Source organism: Copadichromis virginalis, linkage group LG1 (assembly GCF_057382275.1).
Source record: "Copadichromis virginalis isolate Kocher_CV1m ecotype Utaka linkage group LG1, C_Virginalis_male_GT1.1, whole genome shotgun sequence".
NCBI classification, from domain to species: domain Eukaryota; kingdom Metazoa; phylum Chordata; class Actinopteri; order Cichliformes; family Cichlidae; genus Copadichromis; species Copadichromis virginalis.
This window is the reverse complement of record NC_140618.1, coordinates 32,089,200-32,103,126: the sequence shown is the minus strand read 5'-3', so window position 1 is coordinate 32,103,126 and position 13,927 is coordinate 32,089,200. Positions and strand designations below refer to the sequence as shown.

The window sequence follows — 13,927 nt, the reverse complement described above, 5'->3', positions numbered from 1 at the left end:
ATATATAGATATAGATCTATAGATATATATATATAGATATAGATCTATAGATATATATATATAGATATAGATCTATAGATATAGATCTATAGATATAGATCTATATATATAGATCTATATAGATCGATATATATCTATATATAGATCGATATATATCGATATATATATATATCTATATATATATCTATATATATATATATCGATATATATATATATCTATATATATCGATATATATATATATATATCTATATATATATCTATATATATATCTATATATATATCTATATATATATCTCTATATATATATCTATATATCTATCTCTATATATATATCTATATATCTATCTAGGCATTCCAGTATCCAGCTGTGGGGCATTGAGTCATAGGCCTTCTTGTAATCAATCCAGGCAGTGCACAGCCACTGGTTGCCTGGATATATATATATATATATATATATATATATATATATATATATATATATATATATTAGTGATTTACAAAAATCTGCAAAGGTTACAGGATGACTGGAGCTCTGCAGATGTGTCGCACTGTGCAACGCAACAATGCAAGAATTAAGAGAAACACCTTACTCCTAAATTTAAAGGTGCTTTAAAGCTGACAAAGGTTTTTATAAATGAGTTTTTACATGCTTAACTATGAGATTTTATTTTCTGTCCTGGTACTTCTTAATTTATACATTTTCTACACTAATTTACCATTGCCCATTCTCTGGTGGAAATATTTGGCTCAGCAAGCCCCGTTTCTGAAATCTCTCACTTGTTCTGTCTGAAGACGACGATTCACGAGTCTGAAATCAAACTTATTGTTCATTATATTATTGTGTACAAGGAACAGGGAGTAGTTTCAGGTGGAACCTGTTTGAATCCAAGTTTCTTTTCTTCCCCTTTTCAGTTTTTCACTACCTGCAACAGTATCTTTCTACCTCTACTGTTTGATCCTGTGCCGGTGTGAAGGATGTGCTGTCCTTCACTTTGCTTTCATTTCTGTAGAGTTGCAGTTTCTGAATTGCCTTATGCTACAGCACAGCGGCTGTGCTAGCTGTGGCCTTATGAAATACCAGCAGCAGCTCAGTTATACTTCTGCCGCTGTCCAGGGTTATTTCTACATCTGGTGACTTGAAAATTAATTTTTCTGCTTCTGATGGTAAATAAACTTTAAAACTCATCAAAAATCATGTTGCTTTTTTTTTCTGTTGACTGTGTGAAATTTCAGCGAGACATCATTGAGATGCCCAGCATCAGTAAATGGAATGTCACTTACATTAACCAGACTTCATCAGGTACACCTATTCAGCTACTTGTTAGTGCAAATAGCTAATCAGCCAGTCACATACTCAGTGCATGTAGGTGTGCAGACATGGTGAAGATGACCTGTTGCAGTTCAAACTGAGCATGAGAATGATAGGAAAAAGGTGATTTAAGTGACTTTGAATGTGGCATGGTTGTTGTTGGTCAGAGCAGCCATTTCTAGGGTTTACAGAGGATGGTTGTAAAAACAGAAAATATCCAGTAAGCAGCTCTGGATGAAAATGTCTTGTTGATGACAGAAGAAAAGTGTGCTTGAACAAGCACACTTTATAACCAAAGAATGCATAAAACAGCACTGAAGACCACACCAGGTACCAATTCTGTCAGCTGACAGGAAACTGGCACCACTTGAAGACTGGGAAAGAGTTGCAATATTCAACATTGATGAGAAGCTGACAAATCTGCAGCAACTGAGTGATGCCATCAGGTCAACATGAACCAGAATCTCTAATGAGCGTTTCCAGCACCTTGTTGATTCTGTGAAGAATGAAAGCAGCTCTGAAGACATAAGGGGGGGTTCAGCCCTGTAGTAGTAAGCTGTACCTAGCAAATTGTCCAGTGAGTATACTCTTGCTTTTCTCCTTTATTCACAAACACAGAGCTTTGGTTCCTGTCTTTGAGCACCTTCTATCCCACACGCTCCAGTGGATGTATCAGGAGCACTATGGGGTTCAGTGTCTTGACTAAGCACCTTTTGATACAGCCTTTAGGAGCTGAAGGTCAAACCACTAACCCTCCAAATTGGTGGACCCACTTTACCTCCTGAGCCACAGCTGTCATGGCAACCACCACTCTGATTAGGTTACTTTGAGCAGCAGCTCTTTAGTTCTTTTTGTGATGGCTATAAACCGATCGAGTCCCCATAAGCAGTTTGAGCTTTATTCAGTAGCTGCCCCGCTCACCCACTGCTGTTAGTGGAAACAGATCTGTACTGTGATGAGACATGCGTACAGGTGATGGCTTGTTCTCTGGCAGCAAAGATGGGTGCTTAAAATGTTTTGCATTCTCCTGCAGACTTCATGCTGGCATTTATGTGGCGTTTGCATCTTTGTTACTCAGCCACTGTTTGCAGCTATGGTGGACCCATCACACGCACAACGTAGAAGAAAAATCAATCATGATCAAGGTATGGATGGAAACACTTCTTTTGATGAAAGCCTAAGGTCTTCATTTGCTTCCGTAAAACAGTGTGAACTTATTTTTTTAAGAAAACTTTTCAGCAACTAGCACCACCTGTTGCCACTTCCCTTGTTTGCAGGATGACGAGCACACAGAGCTTCGTTTGGGACATCTTTATTATATTGCCAAAGCTGTACATATTTTATAAATACTTTTTGAATACTGGAATACTTACACCATCCATCTCATGTCATTTTTCCTTCTCTTTACAGCTATCAGATTTCACAGCAACAGAGATGAGTTGTAATAATCCAGTTTAAAAAAAAAAAAAAAGTTAACTCAAGCAGAAAATTCTCAGATCAGTTTTGCAGATGCTTCAGATCAAGTTCTGTCATTTATTAACAGCATCTTCTCCACATTCAGATTTCCTTTTGCACAGTTAAATTCCTTAAAAATACAAGCATGTCAGGATCAAAATAACATCTTCCAGCCTTACAGCTGTACTGATATATTGCTGATCTAGAGAAAAGTGTTCACCACATTCACACACGCGAACCACAAAAAACCCCAAAAAAACCCACGCACTCTCACTGTGAAAGTAAACGAGCCAGCGATGGGACCAGACACGACAAAGACTCAATCGTCTCCTTGGAGATCAGGTGACCACAGATGGCCTCTTCAGCGCGTCTGAAGGGTCAGTCACAGGAGGAAGAACTGCTGCTGTGGGTTTGGTGGCTTATTTCTCATTTCTCCACACCCCATCAGTCGATTATGCAGCTCCTACACTGGTTTCGGCTTCTCTAGTGAATATTTGTGTTTTCAGTTGCGCAGGAATAATTCCAGCACGGATGTTACACTGTTACTAAAAATGCCTTCTTTTCCCCACTACTTTTTATTGGGGTTTCATTAAGTACCAGCGTGTAACTCCAGTGTTTGTACCACAGATATGGAAATATCTACAATTATGTCTCTAGATTATCACCCACCACTGAATGTTTTAATGACTTACATACTTGTATTTATGGTCAAGTGAAAGAAAAAAGTTTTGAAACATCCGTTGTTCAAAGTGGGCACACAAACAGCTCACATGTGTACCATCAAAGACATTTTGCACTGCCTTTAGTAGCTCATTATCCATGCAGCCTTTGCCTACAATTAAAAGCTGTAAGAAGACGGTGACATTTACCCCGGCATCCCCGCCGCCTGCTGTGACATCGCTGATTGGGGTGGGGTTTGTTAGCACCCACAGAGAGCGACACAGCAGCAGTCCTTTGCACCGATTGACCTGTGATCACCTTTTAAAACTAAATGCTCGTGTCACACTGAAGTCGTAATATTCAATCGATCGATGTGTACTATAGAAAACAAACTCGTTCTTACATTCGTCACCCTGTGAAAGCCAGTTCACTCGAGAAAACCTGGCTCTGGCAATGGCTAACTACTTTTTAAGTATTGCACATCTAGCAAATTAACAGTTGTAACATTTTGTTTTCCAGAAATGTACAGTCAATATATGTATATATTAAATAAATACTATATATAGAAATATATATATAATATTTATTTGTCATCCTTATAGTAACATGCAATTGATAACAGCAGACCACAGACGAGAAATTTTACAGTAGAACTAGAACAGTAATTGAGCCGGGTGGGCCGGGCTAGAGTACACATCTGAGAACACTCACAGTATTTTAGGGTTCAAACACCATAACGAAGCATTTACATGCGGTGCTCTGGTGCAGTATACAGTAGCATTTTCAGCATGGAACATCCCGCACTACACGACAGTCTCTGGTTGTTGGACCAACTGGGACAGACTGGACCTTTACAGTAACCACATATCACAGAATACGTCATACAGTCATATGGAGACGGGCAGGAGAGGGCAGGAAGCTACGCTGTACGTCGAGGCTGTGCGCGGGACCTGCAAGCACTCAGTGCCTCGGGGTTTGGGGGGTGATGGGGTAGTGGAGCCCTCACATCACATACGAGTAAAAACTGTTGGGTCCTGCTAGCAGGAACAAGGAGCAAAACATTCACCGGGAGCAGAGGAGCTCTGGGGGGAGCAACTTTTCCAGAGTAATGAAGCGGGCAAACATTTAGCTAGTTTGGGAAGAACATCTGGGCAACAGCGGTGAAGAGCTGGAAGTATTTACATGACATCACAGACCAAACATGTCTACACAATTGGATCTAAAAAGGGTCTCGGGTTTGTATATACACAGGAGGGGAGCGCGGGAGTTGTGTGCTTAGAGTGAAGTTGGGGATTGTCGAGTCTGGTTTTAGGAGCCGAGATGCCATTTTCAAGTAGAGAGAGGCACGCCAGGGATGAGGGAGAGAGGGAAGGGGAGGAGAGTGTGGGGTGTAGACTAGCTGGGAAGGGGTCTCGGTGACAGCATCTTGGGTTTTCCTTCCGCCTCCTTCCCCTTGACTGCCGCCACGTACGAGAAAAGGCAGAGGACCGAGTAACAGATCTGATGTGCCTGCAGAGGAGGAACAAACACGAGGAAGTGAGAGGGAACCACCTGCGTGCAGTTATTAATAATACAATGAACAAAGCTGGATAAGAGGCTCCTCTCGGTCTATATACTGTGGGGTATTTCAAGGCACTCTGTCAATCATTTGCCACTAATGATGGTATGATGCGCTTTTTACAAATGCTTCAGTTTTATTTGCGCTACGGGAGCTGGCATCATGACACACGTTCCTGCCACTGGCTGGAAACCACTAATCAGCGTAGCAACTTAATGAGCAGTTTAAAAAAAAGAGAAGTACAAAATCACAAATCCTTAAATGTCCCTGCACTTCTTTAATAGGAAGCACTATTTGACCTTTAACCTGAAGGCTCATCATCCTATGGTCTTACTTGAGTTGGGAAATGTGTCACTTTTTGACACATTATTGAGAAATGTCATCGTGGGGTTTTACAACTGCTAAAATGTCCTCATTTTCTGAGCAAAAAAGAAGCTACAGCACTGCAGTGTGGTGGTTTGGCAAGAAGCAGCGTTGAGCCACAGATACATGGAAGCGGGCATCTTTAAACGTTATATAACCTCAGGTGATGTCACTCTGCTGTTTACCTCTTGAACAGTGGTTAAAATGCAATTTTCTTGTGTTAAAAGAACCTGTCTAATACTATAAAATTAAGAAAAAATCCAATCAACACAGAGGTCAGGTCAGGTCTTTCACTTGTGTCAGCATACTGTCGAAATGAAATAAAAACCAAAGGCATTTTCAGACCAGAGCTCTACAGACGCCCAGTGCCCACTGGGGAGCTCGCCCCGAGAACTACGTTTACCTTCGGGGCTTTTTCCTGTTTGCATTTGCACCACCAGAGCGCACACGGATATTCTCCAGCCCACAAAAAATCTTCTATAAACTTTGAGAGTTCCTGCTTCATGTGGTGCAGACGCACAGAAAAAAGTCAGTTCTTTGACTCCAAGAGTTCAAAGAACTATGAAATGAACTCTGGTCTGAAAGCACCTTAAGTTAAGCGCTTTTATTTAAGGAACATTTCTGCTGTGTCCATCTTGTCACTGGCATTCAGCAGTCACATAGCTGTATGTATTCATGATTTCAGACAAAGGAAGAGAGGACTCACCATCGGGGTCTTGTACTTGTGGATCACCACTTCTTTAGTTTCAGGAACTACGCCGGTGCAAGAGACAAAACAGAGAATTCAAAGGCAGCAGAAACCTCAATGAGTTCATATTTGAGAGCTTTTGGGAGGGGGCGGGGGTGTGGTTATAGGGTTGGACTTTCAACAAGGTGTAAAATGAGATGTGGGCCAAGAAAAGTTCACCATAAAGGTCAATTAAAGATCAGATTGAGGGGCAGAAGGGGCTGTCTACTTTTAGCTTAGATAAAATTCAATTGTGAAATCCTGCTCATGTTGCGTTTCCTTATTGTGACTAATGAACTGATCAAATGTTCTCTTTGTCTTCAAATAAGAAAGCAAAATGTTAAATTTCAGCTTGGATTGGTTGGTGAGACGTTCATGGCCCACATGATGAACAAATACGAGCACAAATGTCATAACAAGAGAGTTTGTGACCAAGAAGGCCGCAAAGTTAATATATGAAAAAACAAACAATAAAAAGGACGACCTCCCCAAGCCCTTCCAGCCAGTGAACTCAAAGTTAAACATCACAGAAGAGTCGATACAAGAGGCCAAAATCCTTCGACCCGGGACCACGTCGCTGTCCACGGGTCAGGCTGACTTTTCATTAGTAACTGAACCCATAGCAGAGATGGAAAGGCTGAGATCTGGACAGGTGAAAGGGCTGAGAAATCCTCAACCCCCACAAACTAACTGTCCCACCTAAGATCTCCGCTTGCTGAGATACAGATGGTCAGAGAGTGATGACCACGTGAGTGATGGAGTCTGGGGTGATCTCCGAAATGAATCCGAAGCAAGTGATGGAAGAAGCAGAGGAAAAATTAGCGGTACAGAAAAGGGGAAAGAGGAAGGGGGGAAGAAAAAAATAAAATCTATGAAAAGGACGGAGTGAGGAAATATTCTGCACAGGTTTAGTTTCAATAAGAAAGGAGAAAGGTGACGACACTTTACCTGCTGGAGAATGAAGGTTTTCATAGTGGCAAAGATGAGGGCAACATTACAAAAGCAGCACAGAGACACAACAGTAACCCAGCCAGGCGCTCGACGTCTGAGCAAGTTTAAGAGTTACAGCTACTGCTCACCATTCAGTCAGACATTTGCATTTTCCATGAAACTTAACAGGAACCCACTAACTGTGTGACGCATCTCAGGTCGGACAGAATCCTCATACTTGAGCTGTACTTTCAGCTGCTCCCTGAAGTAGGGGGTCGCACAGCGGATGGATCAGTGTGACTGATTTGGCACAGATTTTAGACCAGATGCCCTTCGTGACGCAACCCTCCCATTCATCTGGCACTACGAGTACCTAGCTTGTGACCCCCTGAGGCTGGGTCTGTGTCTCCTCCGTAGGCAAATGTGTTAGCCACTACACCATCCTACTAATGAGACTAAATGTCTTCCTCTTCATGTATCAGGCACGATGCAGTATCGACCGCTTTTAAAGACATTCAGACTCTGCTGCTCTCTTCCCTCAGGCTGACTCAACATGGAACAGTTTAAACCAGGCCAAAAAAATACATGGTTTAAGATCTAAAAAAGGTTACAATCTTATTGAAAAGGTGGCAGCTCAAATTCTAGTAACAACTTATCTAACTCAGGGCTAGAACACATCACTGCTGTCATGGAGGACAGGCTGCCATTTAGCTACGAGGGGACTAGTGTTACTTGAGAGATTTAGATCTATTTATGGCTTTTGTCAACAAATGAAAACCATAATATGAGCAAAATGCCCTTAATGCTTACATATTTCCAAGCATTATAAGCTTTGATTATGTCGTTTCTGGAAAATCAGTTAATATGATGCTTTTATTTCTAATATTTGTATGGCACCTTTAAAGGGGACCCTGTCCTTATTTTCTGCTGAGTTTGTGTGTGTCTACATGTTAATACTACAGTGGTGGATTCTCATTTGAAAAATGTGCAATATTTTAAATATATAGAACCAAAATCAGAGCATTCAGACTAGTTTGAGAGCAAATATCTTTATACTGTGAGCAGAGCCACTTTACTGCCACGCTGTCCAAAGCTGCTGTTGGTGGGTAGCAGCGAATCACAGAAAGCTGGCTTAAAGTTAAATAGGAAGAGTGCAAAAATGAGACTAAACTGCTTGCACCATAATCTAGTATAAGATCAATGAGGATTACTAATTACTCCAACATAAAAATTGAATTGGAAACAAGCAGAACAGGTCCCCTTTAATTCACACATCTACACAAACTGGCATAGCTATTTATGATACACGTTTCAGCCTTCCTTCTCTACACTGCGCACACCATTTCTCACAAACTTTGGCTTTTTATTACCTTGCTCTAAACCTCAACACTTGCATATGACTAAGCGCAAACCACACCCTCGAAATAATGCATGACGCACTTAATCGCCTGCAGACGTCAGTGTCTCAATGCTCCAGAGGAGGGCGGCTATCCAATTTAGTGAACCCTTATTAGCTTTCATCAATACATTTGCCGTGAAGCTGAGTTACTGCCGTGCCGAGTACAGGCCTAGAATCAATAGATGGTGTAATTACCAAATTCCTCCAGGACAAAGACTCCCTTCACTGTATTGCACTTTTTAATGTGACTCAGCTCTATGAAAACCTAAAAACAAACAAAAAACAAAACAAAACAAGACAGAACATTATTAACTCAACAACACTGGATGGTGAACACGTCATATTTAAAGAATTAGCCATGTTTAAACTTGTTTTATTCAGTGTGAAAGGTCAAAATAAAAGGCTACACATGGAATGCAAGCTTTGAACGGCTAAGAAAGGAAAAGAAAAAGCACACTATGAGAAATTTTCCATGATCAAACGCATACATGGGCAATGAGGAGAAGCTCAACGCTGATTCAACGTGGCTCATCAATGAAATGAATCAGAACTGGGACAGTTTTGTCATGTTTGGTGTAAACAGCATAGATACTTTTAAAAAAAATCTTTTCTTTATGCTCAAAGATGCAATATGGCCCATATGATGCATACATGGAAGTTCCATATAAAATGTAGACAAGGACACAAAATTAGAGTTGCCATACAGCTACAACAGGAAAGAAAAGAGGTAGAGAAAACAAAAGGAACCGAATAAGATGTAACTGCTAATAAGCAAACACAGCAGAGGTTGTGTACCTTCCGCTCCTTGCAGGGGGAGAGAGCATGGGAGAGAAATGGTTTGGATTATTATCGGACAGAAGAGCACAAACACTCGACGACACTCTGAGAGGGCACTGTCCACAGGAGCCTCGTACAGATTCAAATCAAAAATCCAGCTAAGTGGTTACAAGAGCCAATATGATTTGAAGGAAAAAAAAAATCCATCACCAGAGGACTCAGCCCACAAAAAACTACTAGGAAATAGGAAAGAAAAAAAAGAAGACAACAAAAAAAAAGAAAAGAAAAAAAAAAAGAGAGAAGACTAGAGGTTTGACTAGGGTATTAAGAACTGGATTCACCTCTGTTTTCCTGGACTTTAAACATCTCAGTTCCCCCCCAGAGCCCTCCATGCCTCCTCCTCCAGCAACAAGGGCTGGCACCAACGCCACTTGCTCACACAGCAGAACAAATAAATGAGGGTAGTTACTGATGGACAATAAATCCCACTATGTGCAGGATGCCTCCTCTGATACATCTCACTGCAGAGGGACCCAACAAGGCGGACGCTCACTACACTGCTTAGTTTTCAGTTAGTCTTCTTGACCCCAACATGATCTATGAGGACGTTTATTGAGCTGATGCAAATACTGTGCATGGAAATTTTTAATTCATCATGTTGTATTTGGGATTAGTAATAGTGGTCTGTTGAAATATGACAGAGCTACTGGAATTATATATTACTAGTTTGATATTATTTGTCACATTAGGTGGGGAAAAAAACAAACTATGAAAGTAGACATGATTGTTAGTTTTGACAATGGACTGTATTTAAAAGATGGAAGAAGCCTTTAGGCTTTAAAATACCAAGATGGTCATTTTGATTTCCTGGCATTTCAAAAATCATGTGGCTCTGTCTAAAAACAAAAACAAAAAAACTTCAAAACTATCATCTGATATTCCACAAGTTTTCCAAAAATGGAGTTACTCAGCATATAGGGAATTTTTTTTCCACAATGTACTGAATCATATGAGGGCAGTATATATATATTAAAAACTACCACTTATACCTAGAATCTGAGTAATTTTGAACCCCACAGCTCAATATTAGCACACCTGGCTGTGTAGCAAAACAAAGTTTACACACATTTTGATGTGAAAGCTGCTACACCATGAGCCAAAGCTAGCTAGATGTGATTGATAGATAAAAATCCTTCTAAACACATACACACTGAAGAAGATGAATAATTACTGCAGGACTGAACGGGTCGTTGATGGGATGTTGAGCAGAGGTGCTGCAAGTCAGAGCGGGGTAGTGTACGACTGTGCAAAGTGTGGAGAACAGGTTATTGAAAGGGTTTCAGGCCTGAGAAGGAGAGTTGGGGGGGTGAAGGGTGGCAGACCGATGTGGAGCAGTGTGGACGATGGAGGTGGTTAACTAGGTTCTAGTTTTAAACCTGCAGTCTTTCTAATGGCCACCAGGGGTTGTTTCCTCTGGCTGCAAAACCAACTGAATATGTAAAAGTTAAGTGGAAAACAGTCCCATTTCTCACTTGATCTATGATCTTATATATTTTCTGATTACTTTATTGTCTCAATTGTTCGTTTCAGTTCTTATTTAACACAAAATTAAAAGCATTTTGCCAATTAGTGTCCCATAAAGTATTAAAGCAGGCTATTATTTAAGGTGCCTGTCAGTTCCTTGGTTGGATCTACTTGTCATGTCTGGTTTCAAAGAAATCAAGATGACAAGGGCCAAAATGTTCAAGTCGACACTTCATAAACAGGGTCTACAATATCACCGTGGCTATATCCGTCTTTAATATACAGTCTATGATTGCTGACCAGCCAAACATTTACACACATGTATATATCTACAGTCAATAGTTTGCATACACTAGGTTGTTTCTTTATTTTTGGTTATTATCCACATTTTATCTCTACTGTGATTTGTGAATAGTTACTGTAGAGTTATTCACTGACCAACAGTAAGTTGAGCTCGTTTTGCTGTAGTACTGCGCTGTCCACCAAATATGTGTATCTTGGGTATACCTTACTTTTCTACTACATAATTGTTTAAGATAAATCAATAGTAGCTCACTGAGAGAAAAACTAAATTATAATATTTTTTCTTGTTTAGACTGAATTTTAAGACATTTACATTTTCCAAAACACTTGGGAGTTTCAAAGAGTTTAATTTTGTGTAATTTTGCATCAGATTTTTATTAAATTCAGTTCATGAGAAATATGCATGCCCTCACTATGCCCAAAATTTTGACTGGTATTGTATTGGGCACCATCATGAATTAAAACTAAATAGAACAAAGTTCCTCATTTTGAGTACTGATATCCGGTCGTTAAGTCTGACATCACTAGCCGTGTCTGGGTCTAAACTCCGCTGCAGGTCCATATATCAAACGATCACTATGGCATTACTGAGAGTTGAAAAACTGTCTAAAGTCTTTCATCTTTAATAAAATGATCAGCGTTCTGCTCTACCAGGTGTAACAATTGAGTTTAACATCCAGGCATCCATGAAAACGGAATTTATGACATTTAACGGAGTTAGAAGTTAGCAGGGAGTTAGCTCGCTAGCTTCTATCTAAATACAATATAGCATGTCCTGACTGCGGGGTTTTGGAAACAAATTAAAACGTACAGCTCTGCTATCACTTCCAGCATAAATGAAGACAGAAAACTAAACAGCAGTGACGTTTGTAGGGTTACTGAAGTTTGGCTAGCTGGTATATAATGATGTGCTACGTGACCACTAGCGACACAGCTATGTTAGCATAATATAAACAAGCTAACTTTTTTCCCACTCTATAAAAGTTAACGTGAGTGTTCTCGGTGGTCAGGAACAAATGTAATCGCATGGCAGGATGCTGTAAAAGGACCAAACTTCAGCCAGGAGAACAATCCATCCACAATACGAGGTTAGTCATTCATATACTGCTGCATGGGCTGGGCTGTAGTTACATCCTAAGGTTTTAAAAACTGAGCTTAAATAAATGATTAGCGGTAATAAAAGCCGAGGGAGGTCAACAGGGATCACTGACTGTTTTAGGAGCTTTTTGAGATCAAATAGAAGAAAATACATAACATTAAACATGTTAACAACACAAAAGCCATATTAAACGCAGACTACTTTAGACCCGGAAGTAGGATTCGTCGCGTCATCACTGAACAACCGGATACAGTACTATCCCAAAAACTTGGGTTTGGGCATTTTGCTTCTAATTAATCACAACATCCAAAATATAATAAGGTACAATTAAGTCTTTTGCATAATACTGCAGTGCATGTAATTAAAATGGGAGAAATTTATGCGGTAACAGAAAAATTATATTTCAGTTTTTGGGGGGTGGAAAGTGGGTCCAATGACACGTCTCTGCAGTGTGATGGACCGTCCAAATTACCCAGAACACCACTGCTGCAGAATTTTCTAAAAGGAAAAAACAAAAACAAAAAAACGTAGGACCTCGGGTGAACTGATGCCAGTTTAAAGATAGTGGGTATCTAACAATGAACACTTCTACCCCTAATTTGTATTATTCAGCATAGTTCAATCAGAGCTACACATTTTAAATGAACCTGTGGAAACAAAGCACCCAACTATCACTACTGCTCAGACATGAAGACAACACATGAAGATGTTCAAGGGGTCCAAACTTAAAATCAAAGGTTGCTATAAAATAGCCAATTATTAATGAAAAGTCTTTTCTCAAGGTCATCCGTCTTACCACTGTGGAACGTCACTCTTACACACACACGAACAGATTAACATCTCCTCCCACACAGTAACTCAACATGAAATCCGAGCACCACAGATGTCGAAAGAAACTTGTGTGGAAGGATGGGTTCATTTTTTGGCAAAGACATGCACACAATCTCTCTCTCCCTCTCACACACACACACACACACAGAAACGGGGGGGGCCAAATCCAAAAAAAGCAAAAGCACAAACAGGAATTCTTCCTCTATGGGAAAAACAGGTATGAGTAGATGCCAATCAAATGTGTTGTAAGGATTTTCTTAGTGATAGAGGAAGACGTCACACGATGAAAGGAAATGATTCAGAGGCAAACACGAGAGACGAGCGGAGAGGGTGGACAGAAGGACGATGAAGTCTGAACCATCATGAGTGATTCTACATTGTCATGCCCTTCTGTGAGATGAGACGCAGTTTCTTTGCAGTAGAACTGGTCTCTTACCTGGCTGTGCATGAATTTAAGGTTGATTCCCTCCAGTGTGACCTGCAGTAGTCCACCTTCACCAGTCTTCATGTCCTGGACGGGGAACTCGCCGCCCAGTTCGGGACCTGAAGGATGGACACAGGAACAGGAATGTCTGAAAGCTTGTCACATGTTCTTCTTACCTTAAACAACCTGGAAGTACTTGGAAATTTCAAAACTGCAGCAGTGCTTTATTAAACTTTAGGTCTGTCCATGTTTTGTGTTATTATCAACATATCTATATCTATGCAATACTGACTGCTCTAAAATATTTAATTAATCAAAATAAAATACTATTTTGTACTACTCAACAATCAAACTGTCAAAAGAAACAATGTCCATGTTAAAGAGAATAATGAATGAAATAAGATGCAAAAAGGAGCCTGTGGTTGCTCTAACTCACTCCATACCTGGTTTAATGCTTTGCTGTCTTGCTGCAGCCCTTTCCATACTGTCTTTAACACAGTAGTAGAGTTCACGACACTGGAAAGCAATCAGAAAGTTATTCGATTTTAGAATCTTCTTAAGAGATGC

The 13,927-nt window shown here is 40.2% G+C and overlaps 1 protein-coding gene across 15 annotated transcripts in view; it reads right to left on the bottom strand.

Moving 5' to 3' along the window:
- Positions 1-2,606: 2,606 nt before the first annotated feature.
- Positions 2,607-13,927, bottom strand: part of madd (MAP-kinase activating death domain) — a 54,196-nt gene continuing 42,875 nt past the window's right edge. For 12 of the 15 annotated variants that reach the window (XM_085459981.1, XM_085459932.1, XM_085459923.1 and 9 more), the window contains 5 exons: positions 13,804-13,876; positions 13,373-13,479; positions 8,598-8,667; positions 6,053-6,099; positions 2,607-4,934 (listed from right to left, as the gene is read on the bottom strand). In XM_085459981.1, coding sequence (XP_085316107.1) covers positions 4,821-4,934; positions 6,053-6,099; positions 8,598-8,667; positions 13,373-13,479; positions 13,804-13,876 — 411 coding nt within the window. In that variant the 3' untranslated portion in view covers positions 2,607-4,820. The remainder of the gene's footprint in view (positions 4,935-6,052; positions 6,100-8,597; positions 8,668-13,372; positions 13,480-13,803; positions 13,877-13,927) is intronic. The other 3 variants (XM_085459959.1, XM_085459949.1, XM_085460005.1) reach the window with 1 other exon arrangement.